This window comes from Polyodon spathula, chromosome 17, assembly GCF_017654505.1.
Source record: "Polyodon spathula isolate WHYD16114869_AA chromosome 17, ASM1765450v1, whole genome shotgun sequence".
Taxonomy (NCBI): domain Eukaryota; kingdom Metazoa; phylum Chordata; class Actinopteri; order Acipenseriformes; family Polyodontidae; genus Polyodon; species Polyodon spathula.
This window is the reverse complement of record NC_054550.1, coordinates 20,204,357-20,224,283: the sequence shown is the minus strand read 5'-3', so window position 1 is coordinate 20,224,283 and position 19,927 is coordinate 20,204,357. Positions and strand designations below refer to the sequence as shown.

General features: G+C 40.8%; 1 protein-coding gene across 3 annotated transcripts in view; it reads right to left on the bottom strand.

The window, feature by feature from the left end:
* LOC121330165 (signal-induced proliferation-associated 1-like protein 1) overlaps positions 1-19,927 on the bottom strand; it is a 119,335-nt gene that overhangs the window by 17,516 nt on the left and 81,892 nt on the right. For 2 of the 3 annotated variants that reach the window (XM_041276476.1, XM_041276478.1), the window contains exons 4-12: positions 19,054-19,184; positions 17,463-17,651; positions 16,765-16,939; positions 11,568-11,671; positions 9,904-10,061; positions 4,584-5,166; positions 3,664-3,938; positions 1,331-1,612; positions 846-980 (exon numbers count right to left, since the gene is read on the bottom strand). In XM_041276476.1, coding sequence (XP_041132410.1) covers positions 846-980; positions 1,331-1,612; positions 3,664-3,938; positions 4,584-5,166; positions 9,904-10,061; positions 11,568-11,671; positions 16,765-16,939; positions 17,463-17,651; positions 19,054-19,184 — 2,032 coding nt within the window. The remainder of the gene's footprint in view (positions 1-845; positions 981-1,330; positions 1,613-3,663; positions 3,939-4,583; positions 5,167-9,903; positions 10,062-11,567; positions 11,672-16,764; positions 16,940-17,462; positions 17,652-19,053; positions 19,185-19,927) is intronic. The other variant, XM_041276477.1, reaches the window with a different exon arrangement.

Sequence of the window (19,927 nt, the reverse complement as noted above, 5' to 3'; positions counted from 1 at the left end):
TCAATTGGATTGCAGAAATAAAGTTAAATCTGTCTAATTAGAGCCCATCTACTAACCATATTTCAGTATAATTTTTGGGTCCTGACCAAATCCCTAATCCAGCCCATCTACAATCTGGGACCTTTCTATTCTGGAATCCAGCATGAATTGGAAGTCTTATCTGCCTAAAATCAATGGAGATCTGACTCTCCAATCTGCCGCCAAGTCATGTGATCTTTCTTTTTTTAGTTTATAAATCAAGCATGTTGCAGAAATATAACCTCCGGGTATGGTCAGTCTACATAATTACAGGGTATACCTGGACAGTGCATCTACTGCATTGTATGTACGGCAATAGAGATTTTTTACAAATTTTGTTCAAATAGTGTGTGATTTATTAGGTACAGCATCAGATGCCCGATTAGACAGATGTTACTGTTCATTCAAACTTGTTCCAGATTATTAAAAAAAAAAAAAGAAAAAATACAGGTCAATGAGTTCATACCAGTTATAAAACGTAACTACTTGAACTGCAATAAGCTATGTCATTATTTATAGGCTCGTCTTGCACAGACTGCACGCTGACAGCAAACAAGCTTTGCACGCCTTTATTATTCCAACAAGAGTAATGCTGCTGCAGTTTTAAGAGAGATGCTCTCAACATCCTGCCAAGAATAGACGCTGTAGTTAAAGCAAAATCCATTGACTGCTGTATGGCTTGAAACCTCTGAATGATGGGAAACATCACGCCTCCCCACGGCTCAGAGTGGAACAACATCATATGGCATCTCTACCTGCTTTCAACACTCTCCCTGTCTCTTTCTGACCCATACCACCAAGTATATGTAACCTTTCGTAGAGCTCACCCCTCAGGTACGGATTTCTGTCTCCAGTGGGAGCCACCCCCAGAGCCAGTATCGCTGGAGAAGGAAAGGCTGCTGGGAGAGTTCCTGCCATGCTGGGATACCAGGGCGTAGTTACTGTTAGAGCCAGGGGAGAACCTGAGGGGACAGGGGACGAGAGATGAAGAACAGGGCATGGGATCTGAGGCATTTCACAGCAGGGGTTATTTTTAACGGATAGCAAAGACCCGTTCAGGCAACCACAAAGCAACAGCTGGGAGTCAAAGCAGTCAAAGCATGCAAGCGTAGTAGCAAAGAGGGAGCAATGAAGAAGTGGCAATGACCAGCTCTGTGCTTAACGAGAAACAGCCAAATCTCAGTGTGAGAAAGCGCTGTACTCCACTCAACACTGTGGGTTAGAGCTCTTAGTCCTACTGTGTACACACCATGTATTGACACATAAGAGTGTGATGGATGAGCTACCGACAGCAATTGGGAACGGGGCATACCTCTTGGGGTCCAGTGGGCGGCCGTCGCTGGACACACTGCGGGGGATGATGGAGCCCCGCTCCCCCCTCTCTTGGCCCTGTGCTTTCCCCATGCTGCCACCCACAGACACAGCCCTGCTGGGGGTGCTGCCGGTGTGGCCCTGTGGGGGAGACTGCTGGGGGCTGGAGGCTGTGCGCTGCCACTTGCTGTGGTTGCGGAAGGGAAGCTTGTACTCGTAAGGCGCCCCTTCATTGTTGGTCTTGTACTCGGCCATGGGCATCCGATACATCTCCGAGCAGCCCCTATATCGAGAGGAGGCAGGAAGATTGGGAGAGGGCTTTTATTTAAAAAAATTATACTGATACATGAGACTTGCCTTAGTGTATGTATATACCCTCTAATCTAATAAAACAGTATTAATGATTAAAGTGAAAAATATGAGAAAAAACAGATTACTACTAAAACCAGTCTCCACCAGGCTCCCGAGTGGCGCATCCAGTAAAGGTGCTCCACTACTCTAGAAGTGGTAAATTATGCCTTCCAGCTGTTTTAATCTAGAAAGCACAACTTCATATTATAACTAGAAAAGCTAAAATCACAAAAATGTGCACTTGTAAATCAATAGGTCAGTAGGTGGATTTTTGGGAACTCTTTTAAAAAAAAAAAAAAAAAAATCTGTAACTGTTCCTGCTACGCCCCAGCAGCCCCAAACCAACAAGGCGTTCGAAAGTTAAGGGTCACAGGCTTTCACAGAAACACCTAAACAAACAAGAAAACAGTATGTACCCTGTGCAATAGCTTGTGCACATAATTAGAGAATGGAAAGGAAAGACAGCTGTTGTGGGAAGCAGTGGTCTTACAATGCGAATTATCAATTATTAGATAGTGCTGACTTTTAAAGAAGTCATTTTGATTTGCCAAACCATGTTTCAAATATGTAACGTCGACAGTTTCCTGCACTGTAATGAAGCAATGATCAGAGCTTGTAAACGGGTCTGTTTATCTTGCTGTGTTGTGACATGTGAGATGTTTTCAAGAGACAGTACACTGCCTAGCCCTGAAGAAAGAAAATGTAACAATCCCTTTATTATCTTCTGATGGATGCTATTCTTGGGTAGAATTCTGCAATGCGGCTAAAAAGCCACAGTACAGTACTTTATTCACAGTACAGTACTTTATTCACAGAGAGCTGTATTTTAGGAATGTGCCTTTAGTAATGTTTGAGTCTATCAGGACTTCAAAAGAGAACATTGCTTCAAGTGTCATTTAAAATTGTGTTTCTTCACATCTCCACACTTGCTGCTCCAACACTGAGCTTTATTCCCCAAATCGCAATCAGTAACTGGCTTTCAATTCATTCATTGGTGACATGTAGGACTCTTCATTTTCGGTTTCTCTTAGAAAGGCACTGATAGTTTTTTCTCCTGTAGCAAATTCAGTTAAATTGCTTTTTCCGGATTAAAAAATCGTAATGATTTGTTGCAAAAATGTTATAACCTGTTTTTTTTTTTTCCAAATAATACCTTCTTAAATTACGACTGACTCGCTGTTTGCATTCAGTTTGAATTAAAAAAAAATATATATATTTTTTATTTATTTTATTTTTTTTTTTTTACACATTATCAATGAAACACCGTCTCAATCAAGTTATGGGAGAAAAAACTAAAGTGAACTTGTTCCACAATCAACACTTTTACAAGAGTTTAATTGAACAGAGCCCAGGTGACGTGAAATGCTAACTGTCATTGATTTCCATTTTAAAGACACCAGCTCCACTTTTTCTGTACTATAGTGTAGGTGGAAATTGTACAGAAAGTTAAGGTAAAATGTGCATGTCATTAAAACAGCAGTTGAAGCTACAAGGAAGTATGAAACAAACATTCACCAAAGAAAGCTATCATAAAGCAGACCTTGTTCAGCAAGTCTACATACATTCTACAAAGGTGGTTTCAGCCATAGGCACAAAAGCTTCCTCCCCCTTTGAAACCTGCTTGTGAGAAGCCAAATAGGAATACTGCAACTATTATTTCCCAAACGTTTAAACTTTAGCATACGGAATGTTGGTTAACCACGGAGATAACCCACAACAACAAGCACTCTGTTAGAATTTACAACAACTGACTTATATTAATGAGTAAGACTGCTACTGAGTATATGGAATAGACTATGAACAAATACTGAAATAAATAACCTGACGCTGTATAGTTTCTGCTGTATAAACACTAAAGCCAGCATCTACAACAAACTGTTCAACGTATTGCCTTGGATAACATTTAAATAGTAAACCCTGAACACTCTAGTTCTGAAGGAAGCATGCATATCCAGCCCTGTGATGCCCTGCTGTGCTGGCTACCTGCGTGGCGTTGAGTCTTCGTGCGGGGGGATGATGACCACCTTGACGGTCACCGAGGTCCTCAGCAGGTCGATCATCTGCTCGTGGGAGAGCGTGGCCACGGCCACCTTGCAGATCTCCACTAGCCGGCTGCCCTGCCGCAGCCCCGCCTGCCACGCGTACCCGTAGGGCTCCACCTCGGCCACGATGCCCTCGTAGTTCACGTGGAAGCCCAGCTGGCCCAGGCCATTTCGCCGCAGCGTCATCTCGTTCGTATTGCACCCCTTCGTCAGAAACTGAAACCACAACACGGGCAGATTAGGAACTCAGCAGGAGACACAGCCCACAAGAGCTGCCAGGACTAAGGGTTCTTGCTAAATGTGTAGACTGGTGAAGTCTGCTGAAAAATATTGAAATTACACTTTCCTGGTCATTGTCACACAGTTAAACGTGGGTACAAATTCCTGAAATTACCTAACTTAAATAAATGTACTTATTTTAGCTACATCCCTTTCTGTGACCCGCAGTGATAGTCCACAAATCGTATTGCATTTCACTCCATATATCCCCCACAACAGCAATGCAAAATGAACCAGTATATGATTTGCTGTCAATATAAGTAGCTAAAACTGTGCAATCTTTCTATGAAAGTACAAATCTAGTGCCGATACAAGTACAATGCTTGTAAGAAAGCTAATGGTTTGGAGTAGTTTCTTGAAAGTTTTATACTATTAAAACATTTTTTTGTTTCCATAAAGGACAGTAATAGAATTTTTGCTTAAATATTTACAGCACAAGTGGACCTTCATAGAATTATATAATAATAACAACAACAACAACTACGTTCATGCTAAATATTTAATGTTTAGCAGTCACTTTTAGGCAAAATTCCCTCCTTTCTACCACGTGTGCGCCAGACCAGCCCCCTGCGTCCCACTCACTTCCAGGCGCTTGACGACCTCACGGAAGTCTTCGTAGTTGTTTGCGACGGTGTGAAAGGACAGGCACTCCCCGCGCTCATAAAACAACTTGAGCGTGGTGGGGCTGCTGTGGGTCCAGCCGATGACGTCGCGCACCAAGCAGTTGAACACGGTGCTCTTGGCCTCACGGTCGATGATCACCAGGTACTCGTTGGAGATGACGAGCAGCCCCTCCACCTCTGCCCCTCCGCTGCTGTAGTCCTCGGCCAGCACGTGCCAGGTGATGCCGCCCAGGCTGCGCAGCTCTGCGCCGCTGTAGGGCCGGCTCTTCTCTTTGCGCTTGGAGGCCAGGGAGATGAAGGGGAACTTGCCAGAAGGGTCGATTGGGGTGTTAGTGACGTGGCGCTCAGCCAGGTCCCGCAGGTACTCCTGTCTCGTACGTGTGGCCATGGCGCGGAACTTGTCCGACTTGTGCGCCGCGTTCTCCGCGTTGATGACCTTGGCCAGCAGGAAGTCCCGGAACACTGTGGACTTGGGGAACGTCACCCCCTTGGGGATTGGGGGACCGAAGGAGGGGACATCTTTGGAACGGGCTACAGCGATGCTGAAACACACAGGGGCGCAGGTTAGGAATACAGGCAATTTAGGTTCTTGCTTTGTGGCTTTTGTTTTTGTTTTTTTTTGTTACTACTAGATCAGCTTGGTGTGAGTGGGATTTAAACCACACTCTGGGACCCCTGTATAAAATACCAAGACACTTGATTACAATACTAAATATACAAATAACTGTTTGATCATATTATAGTACCTTACCTGCATATCCCATTTTCTTTTGTGAATTTGTACTTAAGTGTGCACATTTACAGGCAACATTCCCATCATATAGCCCCTTCCTATTGTGCTTGCTTCAGACCAGCCCAGTGTCCCAATGTAGCCACACATTGAAGATACTTGACAACCTTTTTTCTTTTCTTAGCAGCACTGCAAAGTGACCAACTGAATTTATAAACACAAATAATTGTATATAACACTCAATTACACTGAATTTACATTTTTTTTAAAAACAGTCTGAATATATAAAAAAAAACAAAAAAAAACACACACGGTTCTAATTTTTATTTTCATTAAATCATCTGGAACAAACATGGAAAACTTCCTGTATCGTCTGGAATCTGTGGAACTCGGTGGCTGCTGTGTGAAGGAATGAGTCCGGTTTGTTTTGAAAGGGTTCCCACAGCAGCTCTGGGGCACATTACTGTCTCTGCCAGAGGCTCATGTTTGTGTTGGAGCGCGACTGGGACAAGGGGTTTAACTCTTGAGCAGTCAGAGTCAGACTGAAGCCATCCAGAAAGCCATGTCCACTCCCAGACAAACCAGATCAAAACACCCTTCCTGCTGTGCTGGAACATTTACATTTCATGTGCGCTGATAATTTTTCATAAACAAATTCTCACTTCAATAATAACTTTGGAGGTCAATCAGTAGCCAGTTCCCTAATCAAACACTGGATAGATAGTTATCATCAATAATTGATTCACTAAGAATAGTCATTTAAAAGCAAGAAGCAAAAATGTCAAGTGCAGACTCTTCAAATACAGCTGCAAACATGCATGTGCCAATAATATATTTACATGAGGCTCTAAAAGTGGGCATGGTGGTGATTAACTGATCGATAGTTAATTAAAAAATAAAGCCATGACAATCACTAAATAACTTACACAAGTGCTTGAATATTAAAATACAAACCGTCTTATCTGCATGCCAATAATTGTAGCAATTTTCACAATGACACTTAATCTAAACTTGAAATAGCTGCCAATTTCTCTATACCGTACACAGTACTGCACAATAGAACAGATTCACAGACTGCAGTTCATTGCTACTAACTTCAAGTTCCTTGAAAAACAAAAGTTAAACAATTGCTGTAAGCAAGACTCAATCCACAGAGCAGTACTTTTTCTAGGGGAGACGCTTGTATAAAACACTCATGTGGAGTGTTTATAGCATTGAGATTCAAGAACATAAGAACATTTAAAAGCTTTGGTTATATACCCCTTTAACAAACAGAGTGCCACTTAATGGCGTTTCTCAGTGCGGAAATTCTCTTGCCTCTGCACACTTAAATGTGCACCAATATGGCTGGAAATCTTGTTAGCTTCAGGAGAGAAGGAAGACAGACAGGCACTTTGTGCTAAAGCCCCAGAACTTATACAAATTCAGTATTAGATCTACAGAAAGGTGAACTAACCAACCAGTTACATGTCGTCCCTCTGAAAGCAGCACGGGATATTAAAATACACTGCATGGTATTAAACCATTTGAGCCGCATGTAATGATTGTAAAACATTTACTGATTTGATTATTCCGATAAACAAAATCACTCAGTAGATAATTTATGTACAATATGCAGAAAGCTAGGTGTTTGACTCTGCTTTAGTATTCCAGATGTTTTGGTTCTTTGCTTGTAGTTTACACAGCCAAACTGGAAAAGGTAGTTATTTCAAAGACAATCCTACAAGCATAAAAGTTGCTGCCGTTTTCTGGTATTGCACAGGAAGTGATTTTGTATCTGAGTTTCACTCCAATGGTCGAGCTGCAATCAGGTTATGTGACCACACAGATAACCGGAACTCTAGATTTTATATTAATATATATATATATATATATATATATATATATATATATATATAATATATATATATATATATATATATATATATATATATATAAATATATATATGAATTATTCATAGCCTGAATTAAAGATCTAAAAAACAATCTGCACCCGGGACCCAATGCCTGGAGCTACTATGTCGTCTGCTTTTGTTCATTTTAAAATGCCACATGGTACACTAACTCAGATAATGAAGCTCCCTGGAGGAACTATTGAACGAGTGTGTAATAAAACGGATTTGGAATTAGAATATCCATTAGCTTGCTGTTGATGGCAAATGAAAAGAGCAAAGCTAGTCAATGTGACAGGTTCCCATGTTCATGGTTCTTCCAATACAGCAATAAGCTGTTTACAACCTGAGGACTCAAGAGCCCAATACATTCAAATCCCTTATATGCAATAATACATCTCTTCAAATTGACACTACAAGGGTGTTTGGGAATTTGTTCTACAAATGACAGAAAAAAAATTTACAATGGAAGTTTCCCTTTAATGGAACTACCATAGGGTCAACTTGTCTATTGCCACATTCTTATTTTTTTCTGCAAGCATCACATCTTTCTGTGCATTTCTGATTTTTTTTTTTTTTTTAGCTTTCAAAAGGTGAACCCAAACACCTCTACCTAACTTTATGCCAAACTACCCTTCTATACATCTAAAAACAGAATTGATAAGTAGTTTTCAAATTTAGGATTAGGAAATTGCTCATTTCGAGGTTAAAAGTACATTTTTCACACTCTGGTATTTCCGTGACCAATCGGCTCGATGATGTCATAGAGTGAACTGATTTTTGTACTTCTGACTATTACCATTGGTTTCGCAGTGTAGAGCGTGTGAGAGACAGCTAATTAAATTGATTATTATGCCCTGTCGATGTGTTGCAGATGGCTGTAGCAACACAAACGAAGGCAGATTTAAACTGCACAAGTGGGCAAAGGTTGCCAGGGTTTGGACAGCATTTGTCCAGAAAACGAGCGCCTTCTGGAGGAAGCCGACAAAATGGTCGCACTTGTACTCTGCCAATTTTGAGTAGGAGTACTACGAAACAGTGATTGCTTGGTCCTGTGGTATCCAGCCTTGACTGAGAGTCGATGCTTATCCCACAATTGGACCAAAGGAGGCATCAAATGGTAGCAAAATCAATACCTTCTCATCATAAATGTGTGTGCCTCTCAACAAAACATGACGGGCTGAGTGGGTCTGATTTCAATACCAGTGAGGACCTGTCTGTGGGTATGCCTGCTTATATATCACTGTTAGATTTACTGGCGTCAGCTGCCGTTTCTTTGACCCACGAAGAGGAAGACAGTAAACCAAAGTATTCACTTCGACCCCCAAATAAAAGAAACGGTTACCGTTTCTATTATATTAATTACATCATTTTTTCTTATATTTCTGCATTTGTGTTATTTGCTAAGTGTAAAAAGAGATTGGTCTCCAGACAGAATGTGTTTTATGAAATAAGCGTTTTGTTTTTCTCTTAAAATATGTGATTATTCAGTGCAGAGTGCAGTGCCTGCGTCCTTTTCACCATGGCAGTAAAGCGATCAACTATCTTTATATAGCTAGAAAAAAAAAACTGAATTTGTTTCAACATCACTAGATATCCTTGATTTAATTAAGAAACAGACATGGATTAACAATGCTAGTGACAGTTTTAAAAGAGAGGTAGAGGGAACAGAAATAAATGTTGAAAAGTACCAAGCCTATAACAAGAGTATTTAAAAGAAAGACATTTAACGAACATAAATAACTATGAAACTAATAATAATAATAATAATAATAATAATAATAATAATAATAATAATATTATTTTGTAATCCATTGTAATAGGAAGGGTTTTATCCAAAGTGATTTGTACCAATTTATACAGCTAGGCATTTTTTACATATTGAGCAACCTGACTCCATGATGTAGGCTGCCTTGCTCAAGTCAGTGCAACAGCAGTGCACCCGGGATTGAATGTAAAGTAGTGTTTTTTTTTTTTTGTTGTTGTTTTTTAACAACATTTAATCACATTTAATAAAAAAACGATACCTTCAGATTAGTTGGTATGCAGTTTATACATGTTGTAGTATGAACATAAATAAAACAAAAACTTGCCAGTCTGTGTTATGCATGCGATCACCTTCATTGATGTCCAACTCGTATGTCTGTTTCGTATGGCTTAAATTGATATGGCTGTATGCCACACACACCAACAACGAGCCCACTGTCATCAAGAAAACTGTCCTCCCCATTACACTCATCACTTTCATTAACTTCTGAAGTACAGTCAGTGAAATCACAGCTTCTCTCCAATGTGTTTTCAATAATATTCGTCATGTTTTCCGCCACCAAGTTCACTCCATGACATCACAAGTTAGATTTCACCATCTGTTTCCTTGTTGGAAAGACACCTACTGTAATGCTGTTTGTAACCCGGAAAGGAGTCATACAAAATCCAATAAAATTATATTTTTACAGCAAAACAGAATAGCAAGAACATTTAATGTTTGTATTTTTTAATATAACAATGAGTTTGGGTTCCTCTTGAACATGCTACCTTTAAACAACTTCAGTATGTTGTGTTGTGTGATGCATATTAAAAGACGGTATTGTTTAAAGATGGCATTCACATTGCATTGTAAAGAAACGGAAGCCAGCCTCCCACAGGACATGCCTCACCTGTAGCAGGTGTTGTCAGAGCAGGGCTCGTGCGCCCGCACCACCACAAAGACGTGCTGGAAGTGCGAGCGGATATTCTTGGGGCTGAAGGGTAGGGCCCCGGGCTCCTGGAACACGATGGTCACAATGTCGTTCCCGATGTGCCGTTTCCTCAGCAACTGCAAGACATCAACACGCTTGTTAAGAACTCAGTCCATGGGTCTGCACAGAGCTCTGGCTGAGATTAATGGGGCCACACTCGCAAGCAAACGCAAAGTGTCTAAAAAGAATCACAGTCTTGTAACAGCATAGATCTAACATGAAACTGCTTAGCTGCAGGTGAAAGATCGTACTAAGATTTTTCTGGTCTTTGCCTTTATGGCTCATAGATAACAGTACATACTTTTCTGATTGTATCCCCTGTACATATATATAACTGAATGTCATTAAAAAGTAAACATATTCAAATGCTATTTAATGGTCCCTTACTTTTGTATGATGTTTTTGCAGCTGTTTTAGTTGTTTTAATAGATTTATTTCACCCTCCCCCAACCATATAGTTGTCTCCACACAAGCTTTTCAGCCAAATCGACTGCTAAATGCCTACCCACTTAATTTCCTCATTCCAAAATAAATGTTTTATATAGTGAATTGCATAGAGCATGTGTAGCCAATAAAGTTCAAAGTTAAAAAAAATTCTAGAATGAGGAAATCAAATCATACCATATTCAGCTATGAATTCACCAAAATTAAGTTACAGACTAAAACGGAGCAATGAACTTGGTACAATTGCAATCATAAAAAAAAAACTACAAAGTTAAAAAGGACAAAGTTAAACTTTGACATGCCTGTACTCGAGCATTCTCCTTGCAGCACTGAACAGGTTCAGAACCACAACCTCACCTACATGCTCTCCTGTTCCCCTACGGCTTCAGTAGTCTGCAAGCATTGTCTAACTCCCCACAGAGGATGTTTTACAGTGTTTAAATGATTACTGACTACATCACTTTGGAAAGGAAGGCAAGAGGAGTCTGAAACAAGCGGGGGGTCTCCCTCTGCGACAGGTGTTGTTGAACCCTTCAGAGAGGAGACTGCTCCCCACCCTCATTAACGTTTCCTTTGCAAATCAACCAAAAGGTGATCTGAGTTAGTCCTTTAAAAATGTATCACACATTTCCCTGTATCTAATTAAAACTCTCTCCACAGCTGCAGTCGTATCAGCAAAGGTGCTTCATATGCTGAAGTGTAGTTATGACCGGCTACAGTCTGTTGTTATTAAAAGCTGACAGTGATGTATTTCAGCTCCAAGTTGGTAACAGTACCCTTTGAACGAAGTCTGTCTATAGTCTAAAGAGGTTCGCCATAAGAAAGATTTACGAATTGAGTTATTCCATTAATAATGCAAGGCACACAGGTGGATTACTAAAGCCATGAACACATCTATGAATCACATAATATTTATATTTTAAAGCCATGTCTTAATCTCATTAAATGTGTAACAACACTTCCTCATTATATTGCTGCCTGTGTCTCATTATTTAACTATGGTATAATCTCCACCTAAATCTCCAATTCCTTCTCAGTCATCACCCTTTACCTGGCTAAATGCGTCTGCCTTCATGTACCCATCATCACAGCCAGTGCAGTCACTGTCTTTATCACGCAGTGTTTGAATGTGCAGTTACCTGCTGCTTGTTGTTTGGAGTGTAGGGCAGCATGGTCGACACGTGGAACATGATCTCGTAGTCCTTGTACACGGTGTATAAAGAGTGAGTTCCAGTAGAGTCCGCTGTAAAACACAGAGAGGCATGTTACAAGAGGGAATTGCAGCCTGCCGGGTCAGACAGACAGAATCTGCAAAAAAGACAGAGCACCAGCATTTTGTTTATCTGCTTAATATCCTAGTTTTGTGGTTTGTACCATTTCTTCTTTCTGCTTATCTGCTAGGCTATTAAGCTGAATTTCTGAAATGAGGTGGTTTTAGAAATGACCATTACCATTGTGCAACTGTAATTTCTACCCCCTATCCAACTGGCCTGCAGTGTTGAGTACAGTTATCTTTCCTATACTACTAGAGCGCTCTGCAGTGTTGTGTGGAGTTATCTTTATACTACTAGAGCACTCTGCAGTGTTGAGTGGAATTATCTTTCCTAGACTGGCAGGTGCCAAGAGATCTTTCCCCCACAGCTCTGAAGCCATTCAGTCCTGGGCCCTTCTCAAGCAGATTGACAATTGTGTGGTTATTTTGTGATGTCCACTGGGATGCAGGTTGAGACCACCAAACTCATTGTCAGAGGTGAGACACAAGAGAGAATAGCATCACACAGCCCCCTCCTCCAATCTCCAACATTCAATACCTCATCCAGCCTGCTGTAGCAATACAGATTCCCTCAAGTCTTAATTCTTCTAGATAACTGGATTTCATTTAGCTTCAATTTTTTTTTTCACAGTTGGGTTGTTGGTTCACCACACAGCAGCAGCAATGTGTTCTGCAGCAATGTGAGAATCTGATGCTTTAGTGCTTTACAGCAATGCTACCAAGGCTTTTGAATTTTTATAACTAAATTTGAATATACAAATTCTTCAAGTGTAATGCTATACAATAAGCAAATACAAAGCTGCCTATGCTGTAACTGAGTAAGTGACTTCAACTAACCTACAGCACAGGAACCAGGAATTAGCAGCTGCTTTTAATTCTCTTGTTTGTGTATCTACATATCCTGCTTACGCTTCTGCTAATAAGATGTAGTCCTGACATGAACCTGGTACCCCAACAAATGATTATTAGAGAAAGGAAAGAAACACTCCATTGTACAGTTGAATGTGTGTTATTTATTAGATGTCATTCATCATTGGTTTCTTTTGTGTACAATAGTACAGTCACTGATAGTCATTTATAAATTCTGTTACATAAAACAACTCCGAGCATGGTCATTTTGTCCCAGTACTAATACAATGAAGAAAATTGTTTGAAAGCCCCTAGAAGTCAGTCCTGTCCTCTCCCCTTTGGCTGTTGATATGAATTATGTAATCATACATAATGACCAGCAGTCTGCTGGAACACAAAGACCCTTTGACAGGCTGGGAGAGAGACCAATTACACAGTGACTTTTACATAAGTGAAAGCTTGTTTGTGATAAAGATCGGATTATTGAACCGTCCCCAGTTCTATTCGGGTTCACTGTGAAGATGGGCATCCACTTAATCCTCTAGCGTTATTCTTGTCCCTATGAGGAGCTCCAGTTCCTGGGCTGCAGTGCGAAAGGCAGGGAGATTAAAGAGACTCAAAGCAACAGCTGCTGGGGTTTCCGCCTTCGCAGACAGGAGTATGAGACTTTCTATCTACTGCAGATTGCCAAACACATGCTCTAAAATTAAGTTCATCACCCCCCTCCCACCCTTCCTTTTATTGTGGAGAAAATCCTTTAGGGTCGTCACTTTTTTTTTGTTTGTTTTTACTTTAATTAGTGATATACAGACAAACTGCTGCAACCTGGTACTTTTGCTGAGGGTTACAGTCAGATTGCAGCAAAACCACTGGAGTGACTTTGAACTACAACATATTTAGAAATATATCCACATATTTAAGAAAGCAAACAAACCACAAAAATCTTCAAAAATAAAGGGGACCAGGGATAATTCTGCTAGTGCTAAAAAAATAAATGGATGCTAAAACCTTGGTGAGCACACCTTTGATAAAATTACACTGAACAAAAATATAAACGCAACATGTAAAGTGTTGGTCCCATGTTTTGTGAGCTGAAATAAAAGACTGACTGCAGGAATGTCCACCAGACCTGTTGCCAGAGAACTGAATGTTCATTTCTCTACCATAAGCCACCTCCAACGTCGTTTTAGAGAATTTGGCAGTAAGTCCAACCGGCCTCACAACCGGAGACCACATGTAACCATGCCAGCCCAGGACCTCCACATCCCGCTTCTTCACCTGCGGGATCATCTGAGACCAGCCACTCGAACAGCTGATGAAACTGTGGGTTTGCACAACCGAAGAATTTCTGCATAAACTGTTAGAAACCGTCTCAGGGAAGCTCATCTGCATGCTCGTCGTCCTCATCAGGGTCTTGATCTGACTGCAGTTTGGCATTGTAACCGACTTCAGTGGACAAATGCTCACCTTAGATGACCATTGGCACGTTGGAGAAGTGTGCTCTTCACGGATGAATCCTGGTTTCAACTGTACAGGCAGATGGCAGACAGTGTGTATGGCGTCGTGTGGGCAAGTGGTTTGCTGATGTCAACGTTGTGAACAGAGTGCCCCATGGTGGCGGTGGGGTTATGGTATGTACAGGCATAAGCTACGGACAACGAACACAAATGCATTTTATCACGGCAATTTGAATGCACAGAGATACCGTGACGAGATCCTGAGGCCCATTGTCATGCCATTCATCCAACTCCATCACCTCATGTTTCAGCATGATAATGCACTGCCCCATCTCACAAGGATCTGTAGAAATGTCCCGGTTCTTCCATGGCCTGCATACTCACCAGACAGGTCACCCATTGAGCATGTTTGGGATGCTCTGGACCGACGTGTATCCAGCAACTTCACACAGCCATTGAAGAGGAATGGGACAACATTCCACAGGCCACAATCAACAGCCTGATCAACTCTATGCGAAGGAGATGTGTCACGCTGCATGAGGCAAATGGTGGTCACACCAGACACCGACTTTTTTTTTTAAGGTATCTGTGACCAACAGATGCATATCTGTATTCCCAGTCATGTGAAATCAATAGATTAGGTCCTAATGAATTTATTTCAATTGACTGATTTCCTTATATGAATTGTAACTCAGTAAAATCTTTGAAATTGTTGCATGTTGCATTTATATTTTTGTTCAGTGTAGAACAAGTTACAATCCAACCAGTCAGAACTGGAGCTAATAAGACAGGTAAAGCTAAAAAAGTCAAGCAGACTAGAGTACTAAAATACACTGAAAAAGGCACTAGCTAAAACATTTGTCTATTCACTTTGCTTTTTATACCAGCATTCTGATTGAGCATTTTGAACTGGATGAGCTAATAATTAAAAGATCAGTTTTGATCTGAAGTGGGCAACTGGTGTCTTGTGGGCCACATCCAACTCCTGAATCTCCAAAATGTGGCCCCTGGAATGGCTTTGCTTACTTTAAATACCCCAGTAAAAAAACATGTCATGACTTTACTTCCCCCAGGGCTTACTGGATTAATACTGCTCAGTATTATCTTGCAAGATGTTGCCAAACTGATTTAAGAGGTTATGCATTATATCAGTGGTGCAGAGCACAACTCGTGGATAAAAAACAGCTTTCAAAAAGAGAACAAAGCAAAGAAATGACACCCTAGCATACAGGAAAATGTGAGTCCTACAAAGTGTATGCACTCTTTTAACACATGCTAAAAAAGTCTAGGAAAATAATTTAAAAATATAATAATTCATTAATTTAAAAATAAATAAAATGACCACAACTGTCAGCGACTTGGCTAGATATTGCTGCAGAGGAGACCAGTTTACCAAGTACAGTAAATATGGTATTTTTACAAAGTAGGCTTTTCACAAAGCAAACCTTTGGCTGGTGCAGAAAAATATAACAAGAACCACTATGTGGATGGGAGCATTATCATCTTTAAAAGTAGCCAGCACCATAAGGGTGCAAGTGCAGCATTGCTTAAGTTAACTGCAGCATTCGTTCAGCCTTCCAGAGTAGTCAAGGAACCTAGAGCACACCAGGAGAACATGCCCAATGCCAATGCCAAATCCAAACATTCCAAAAATAATTTAAAAGGTGTTCCAATTATAATTGTAAGCTAGCACATAAATATTGAGCATTCAGCAGTGGTAACATAAGGACCAGTTGGGATAGCTATTCAGCTGTAATACACTGGCGCCGTCCCTACCCAGCAGGAATTGCTGCTGTGCAATCGTAAGGCAGCTGTAGAGATCTGGATACACTGAGCATAATCAGGGAGAATTAATCTTCCTTACAGGTGGTCAGGGTGCAGGTGCTCAGAAAAGCTGTTGTGTGGAAAAAGACAAAAGACAACCAAATCTCTGTAATAACTAAAAAAAAAAAAAAGTGTTGATTAACAGATTCCCATTTTCCCAATAATTATATATATATATAGGGGTATCTATTTGTAAGGGTATAGAAGCTTCGATATAGCAATATATATATATATATATATATATATATATATATTTTATTTTTTTCCCGGGGCTAATAGTTTCCCCGGTAGAATTCCTTGCAACAGTTTCTTCATATACCCTGGGCCCATCGTGAGGGGCAAAGTAAGAAGAATGGATCCAAGTAGACACTGTTGCAATGCTACAGATGTTCATAACACTCCACTGTCAGTGTGATCATAAAAAACTGACAATCAAGGGTTTTGGCTGTAGCTCACATCATGGTTTAATTGCAGATCATTGAAATGTGTTTAAACTACAAAGAGCGACTCTGTACCAAGAAGCAGCAACTTTTTCTTTAGCGTTGTCTTTAAATAACTGCTTATTTCAGTTTGAAGAATTAAAAACAGCAAGCAAAGGGCCAATAGACAGAAAACAGATGGGGCCGATGATAATTGGATGTGTTAGTAAGAAGAAAATAGATTGTAAAACCTTGGTAAGCACTTCCGTCTCAGTCCAAAATCTATTGCTTTTTCGGTTTCGAACTGCAGCAGAAGTTATAGACGCAGGTTATCCAGCACTGTCATAACCCTGCACCTTAATAATGAGCACTAGTCTAAACACTCCATTCACAGCTCTCCAACATCATCATTACCCTGCAACATAGTAATGAGCACTGGTCTAAAGCCTCCCTTGCACAGCTCTCTAGCACTGTCTCCCTGTAGTGTCCTATTCCCCCTGTGGACGGTACGTACTCTTGGTGTCGAGCTGTGCCCGGTACTTGCTGAAGCCCTTCAGTCGAATGCGATCCCCAAGCAGCATCAGGAACTCTTCAAAGGCAGGTCCGGCTGACTCATTGTTGTACATCTCCTCCTCGCTACTCTGCCCTGCTTTACAGTACATAACACCTACCTTCAACTGGAAGCTGAGCTGTGGAAACAAAAAAAAACAAAAAAAAACACAGTGATGCAATCAATGCAGACGATTGAGAATGACCTGGTCAGAAGGCTCTCAAAATTGCAACAGCTCTTACAAAACCAGCAAACACACGCATCACAGACACGTCAGTATCCTGGGGAAAAATCAGAATACAATGCTAAAATCATAAACAATATTACTTGGATACTACCTTTAACTGATCTTGGCCCATACAAAAAAAGTTTGGATGTCAAAAACATGGAAAAGGGCTTTCTCTAGATATAGTGCAATAGTGTAAAATCCACACAATATAAAAATACAAAAAGGCCTGAGTATTATTCTATATATTAGAACATTACTGCAGTGTCACACATCTCCTCAATTCACCTACGCTAAACTATTACATTACTACACCATTTAACTTGTTATTATTTTACTAAATGTATAAATCAGCTATTGCAATGATCAATGTATGTCTTTTCCAGCCTGCACTGCAGATAATCAACAGTAGACAGACAGAGCCCTGGCCTCTCACCCCCTGCTCGTCAAGCTTCATGAGCTGCTCCGTGACCTTTGGTGTGTTGAGAGCCAGGCGCAGGCAGTGTGTGTTGAGTTCAGGGATGAGATACTCCAGCACCTCCTTCAGGGGCAGCCCGCGGGCAGCGCCATGCTTCGAGGTGGAGGGTACCGCGTCCTCTAGGATGGAGCCCCGCAGCGTTGTTAGCTGAGAGAGAGAGAGAGAGAGAGAGAGAGAAGGCACAGGTTGACAATGAGGCTAGAGGGCTACCAACATCTGGTCTTGAGAGAGGGTTGAGAGAACATGTAGACATTGCTGCTCAGCTGTATACACATCAAGGACAGATAACGGCACCAATTAATTGTGTTTCTTATATCTATACACATCTCTCTGATATGTGTTCTGAGAGTATATATATCTCTTATATATATAGATATATATATATATATATATATATATATATATATATATATATATATATATATATATATATATATATATATATATATATATATATCCATCCCTCCCTGGTCTGCAAAGTAAGAGTTAACAGGAGGTGCATGCTATACACTGAGTGCATAACATTCATATTTTTTGTTGTTTTTGCATAATCAACATGTGTGTGAAACTGTCCCTAGATTTCATTACTTGGCTGCAGTAGTTCTCAAGCCCATCTTTTCCTTTTTTTATATAAAAGAAAGCTTAGCTGGGACACTTTTTAAAGTATTTTTTCATGAAGGGGGATCATTAAAATGTAATGTGACAGAGAGCTCACTGTGTATAGTGAATTGCGTCTGAACCCAGACACAAATCAAATCCCAGCTGTGAAAGGGCTCTGACTACCAGGACTAAACTGTCACATCCGGAGCACTGGCAGGTAAGTGTCTACACAGGGAGACTACATGCTGCTGTGGCTGTCTCACTCTGGGTTCAACCACAAATTGACTGGTCTTTTAGGTACCCAGGGCACACTGAATATCTCTAGGGGAAGGAAAAAAAAAAAAAAAAAAAAAAACATACCCGGGGGCATAATCAAAGGGAGCATGTTTCAGGTAGATTGTTCCAGGCACCGAGATGAATAATCTTATATATGATTTTCAAAAACAGAAACTGCCACCTTATCTTGTATGTGTAAAGATAATGTAAATATGGCAGCCATATTTGGTCAGAGGTCAATGTCAAGATCATCGACATTTAGACTGTAGTGTAATAACTTATGAAATCAGGGGTTGAAATGTTGATACACATACAGTACAAGGCAGCAGTTTTGTAAACTTCCTGCCAAAAAGGGGTTTCTTTTTATTGGACAATATCTATAATACAGCTTGAACTACAGAATCATAGAACACAGCTGCAAACCAAATGTGAAGCTAATATCTAGAACTGTTTGGACTATCATCGGGAGACCTGCAAGTCACATGACTGAACGAACTGCTTACAATGGTGTTGCACTGTATGTAAAATTTCAATGATATAAATGTGTGTATTGTTTGTGATACCAAAGTCCCTCAATGTGTAATAGAGATGTCTGTGCATCTCAGGAGCCTTGCTGTGTAGGTTAACAGACAAGCAACTCAACTCCCAAGCAGTTAGACGAGCAGCTCCTAACCTCGCTGGTACGGAAGGTGACCCGGTAGTTGTACTGCTGCCCGTGTTCCTTGCTGTCCTCCAGCTTCTCTCTGCGGAGACTCACAGCCACCGGGCCCAGATTCTCATCCACCCCAAAATAGTTCCAGTGCTCTAGAGACAGACAATGAAGGGTGAGCCTTACTGAGGAAAACCTTACCAAGGGCATGTTGTCTTAACATTTCAAGCTGGCCTGCAGTGTGGCCTAGTGGGTAGAGTGAGGGACTGGAAAGGGGGCGTTGTTGTCTAGTGGATACAGAGGGACTGGGAGAGGCAGTGTGTTCCATGGTGAGAACTGAGAGACTGGGGGGCAGTGTGGTCTAGTGGTTACAATAAAGGTACTGAACTAATTTGCATGAGCAGTGTTTCTGTGAAGTGGACCACAAACTAATTACACAAAAGCCATTCTGTACATCTGAGAAAGCAGAGAGCTTTACAATAAGGATGCGGTTTGGCAAAACCTAGTAGACAGACAGACAAACTTTTTGGCTAGTACATTGATCAGTGTAAATCTGTATGTACTATAACTGTTTCACCTCAGCTTCACAGCGTATTACCTGCTAAATTTTGTTGACATGGCATAAAGCATGCTTGGCTAGGATCTAAACTGCTAACTAATTCATACATTATTCGGTTATAAGTGCCATCTATTCATTATGCGCTAAGTGAAAGGAAACAGGCCCAGAGGGATCCCAGACGATTCAACTCTCATTAACTACTGGCATCCCTGAGAGGGCGGGTCCTGGCACCAGGCTGCATGTCACAGAGGGAGGGGATGTACGAAAGACCACCTGACAGTAGTCTCAGTCACCACAACAAAATACTACCTCCCTCCTAGTCTCTCAGCAATAACAAAG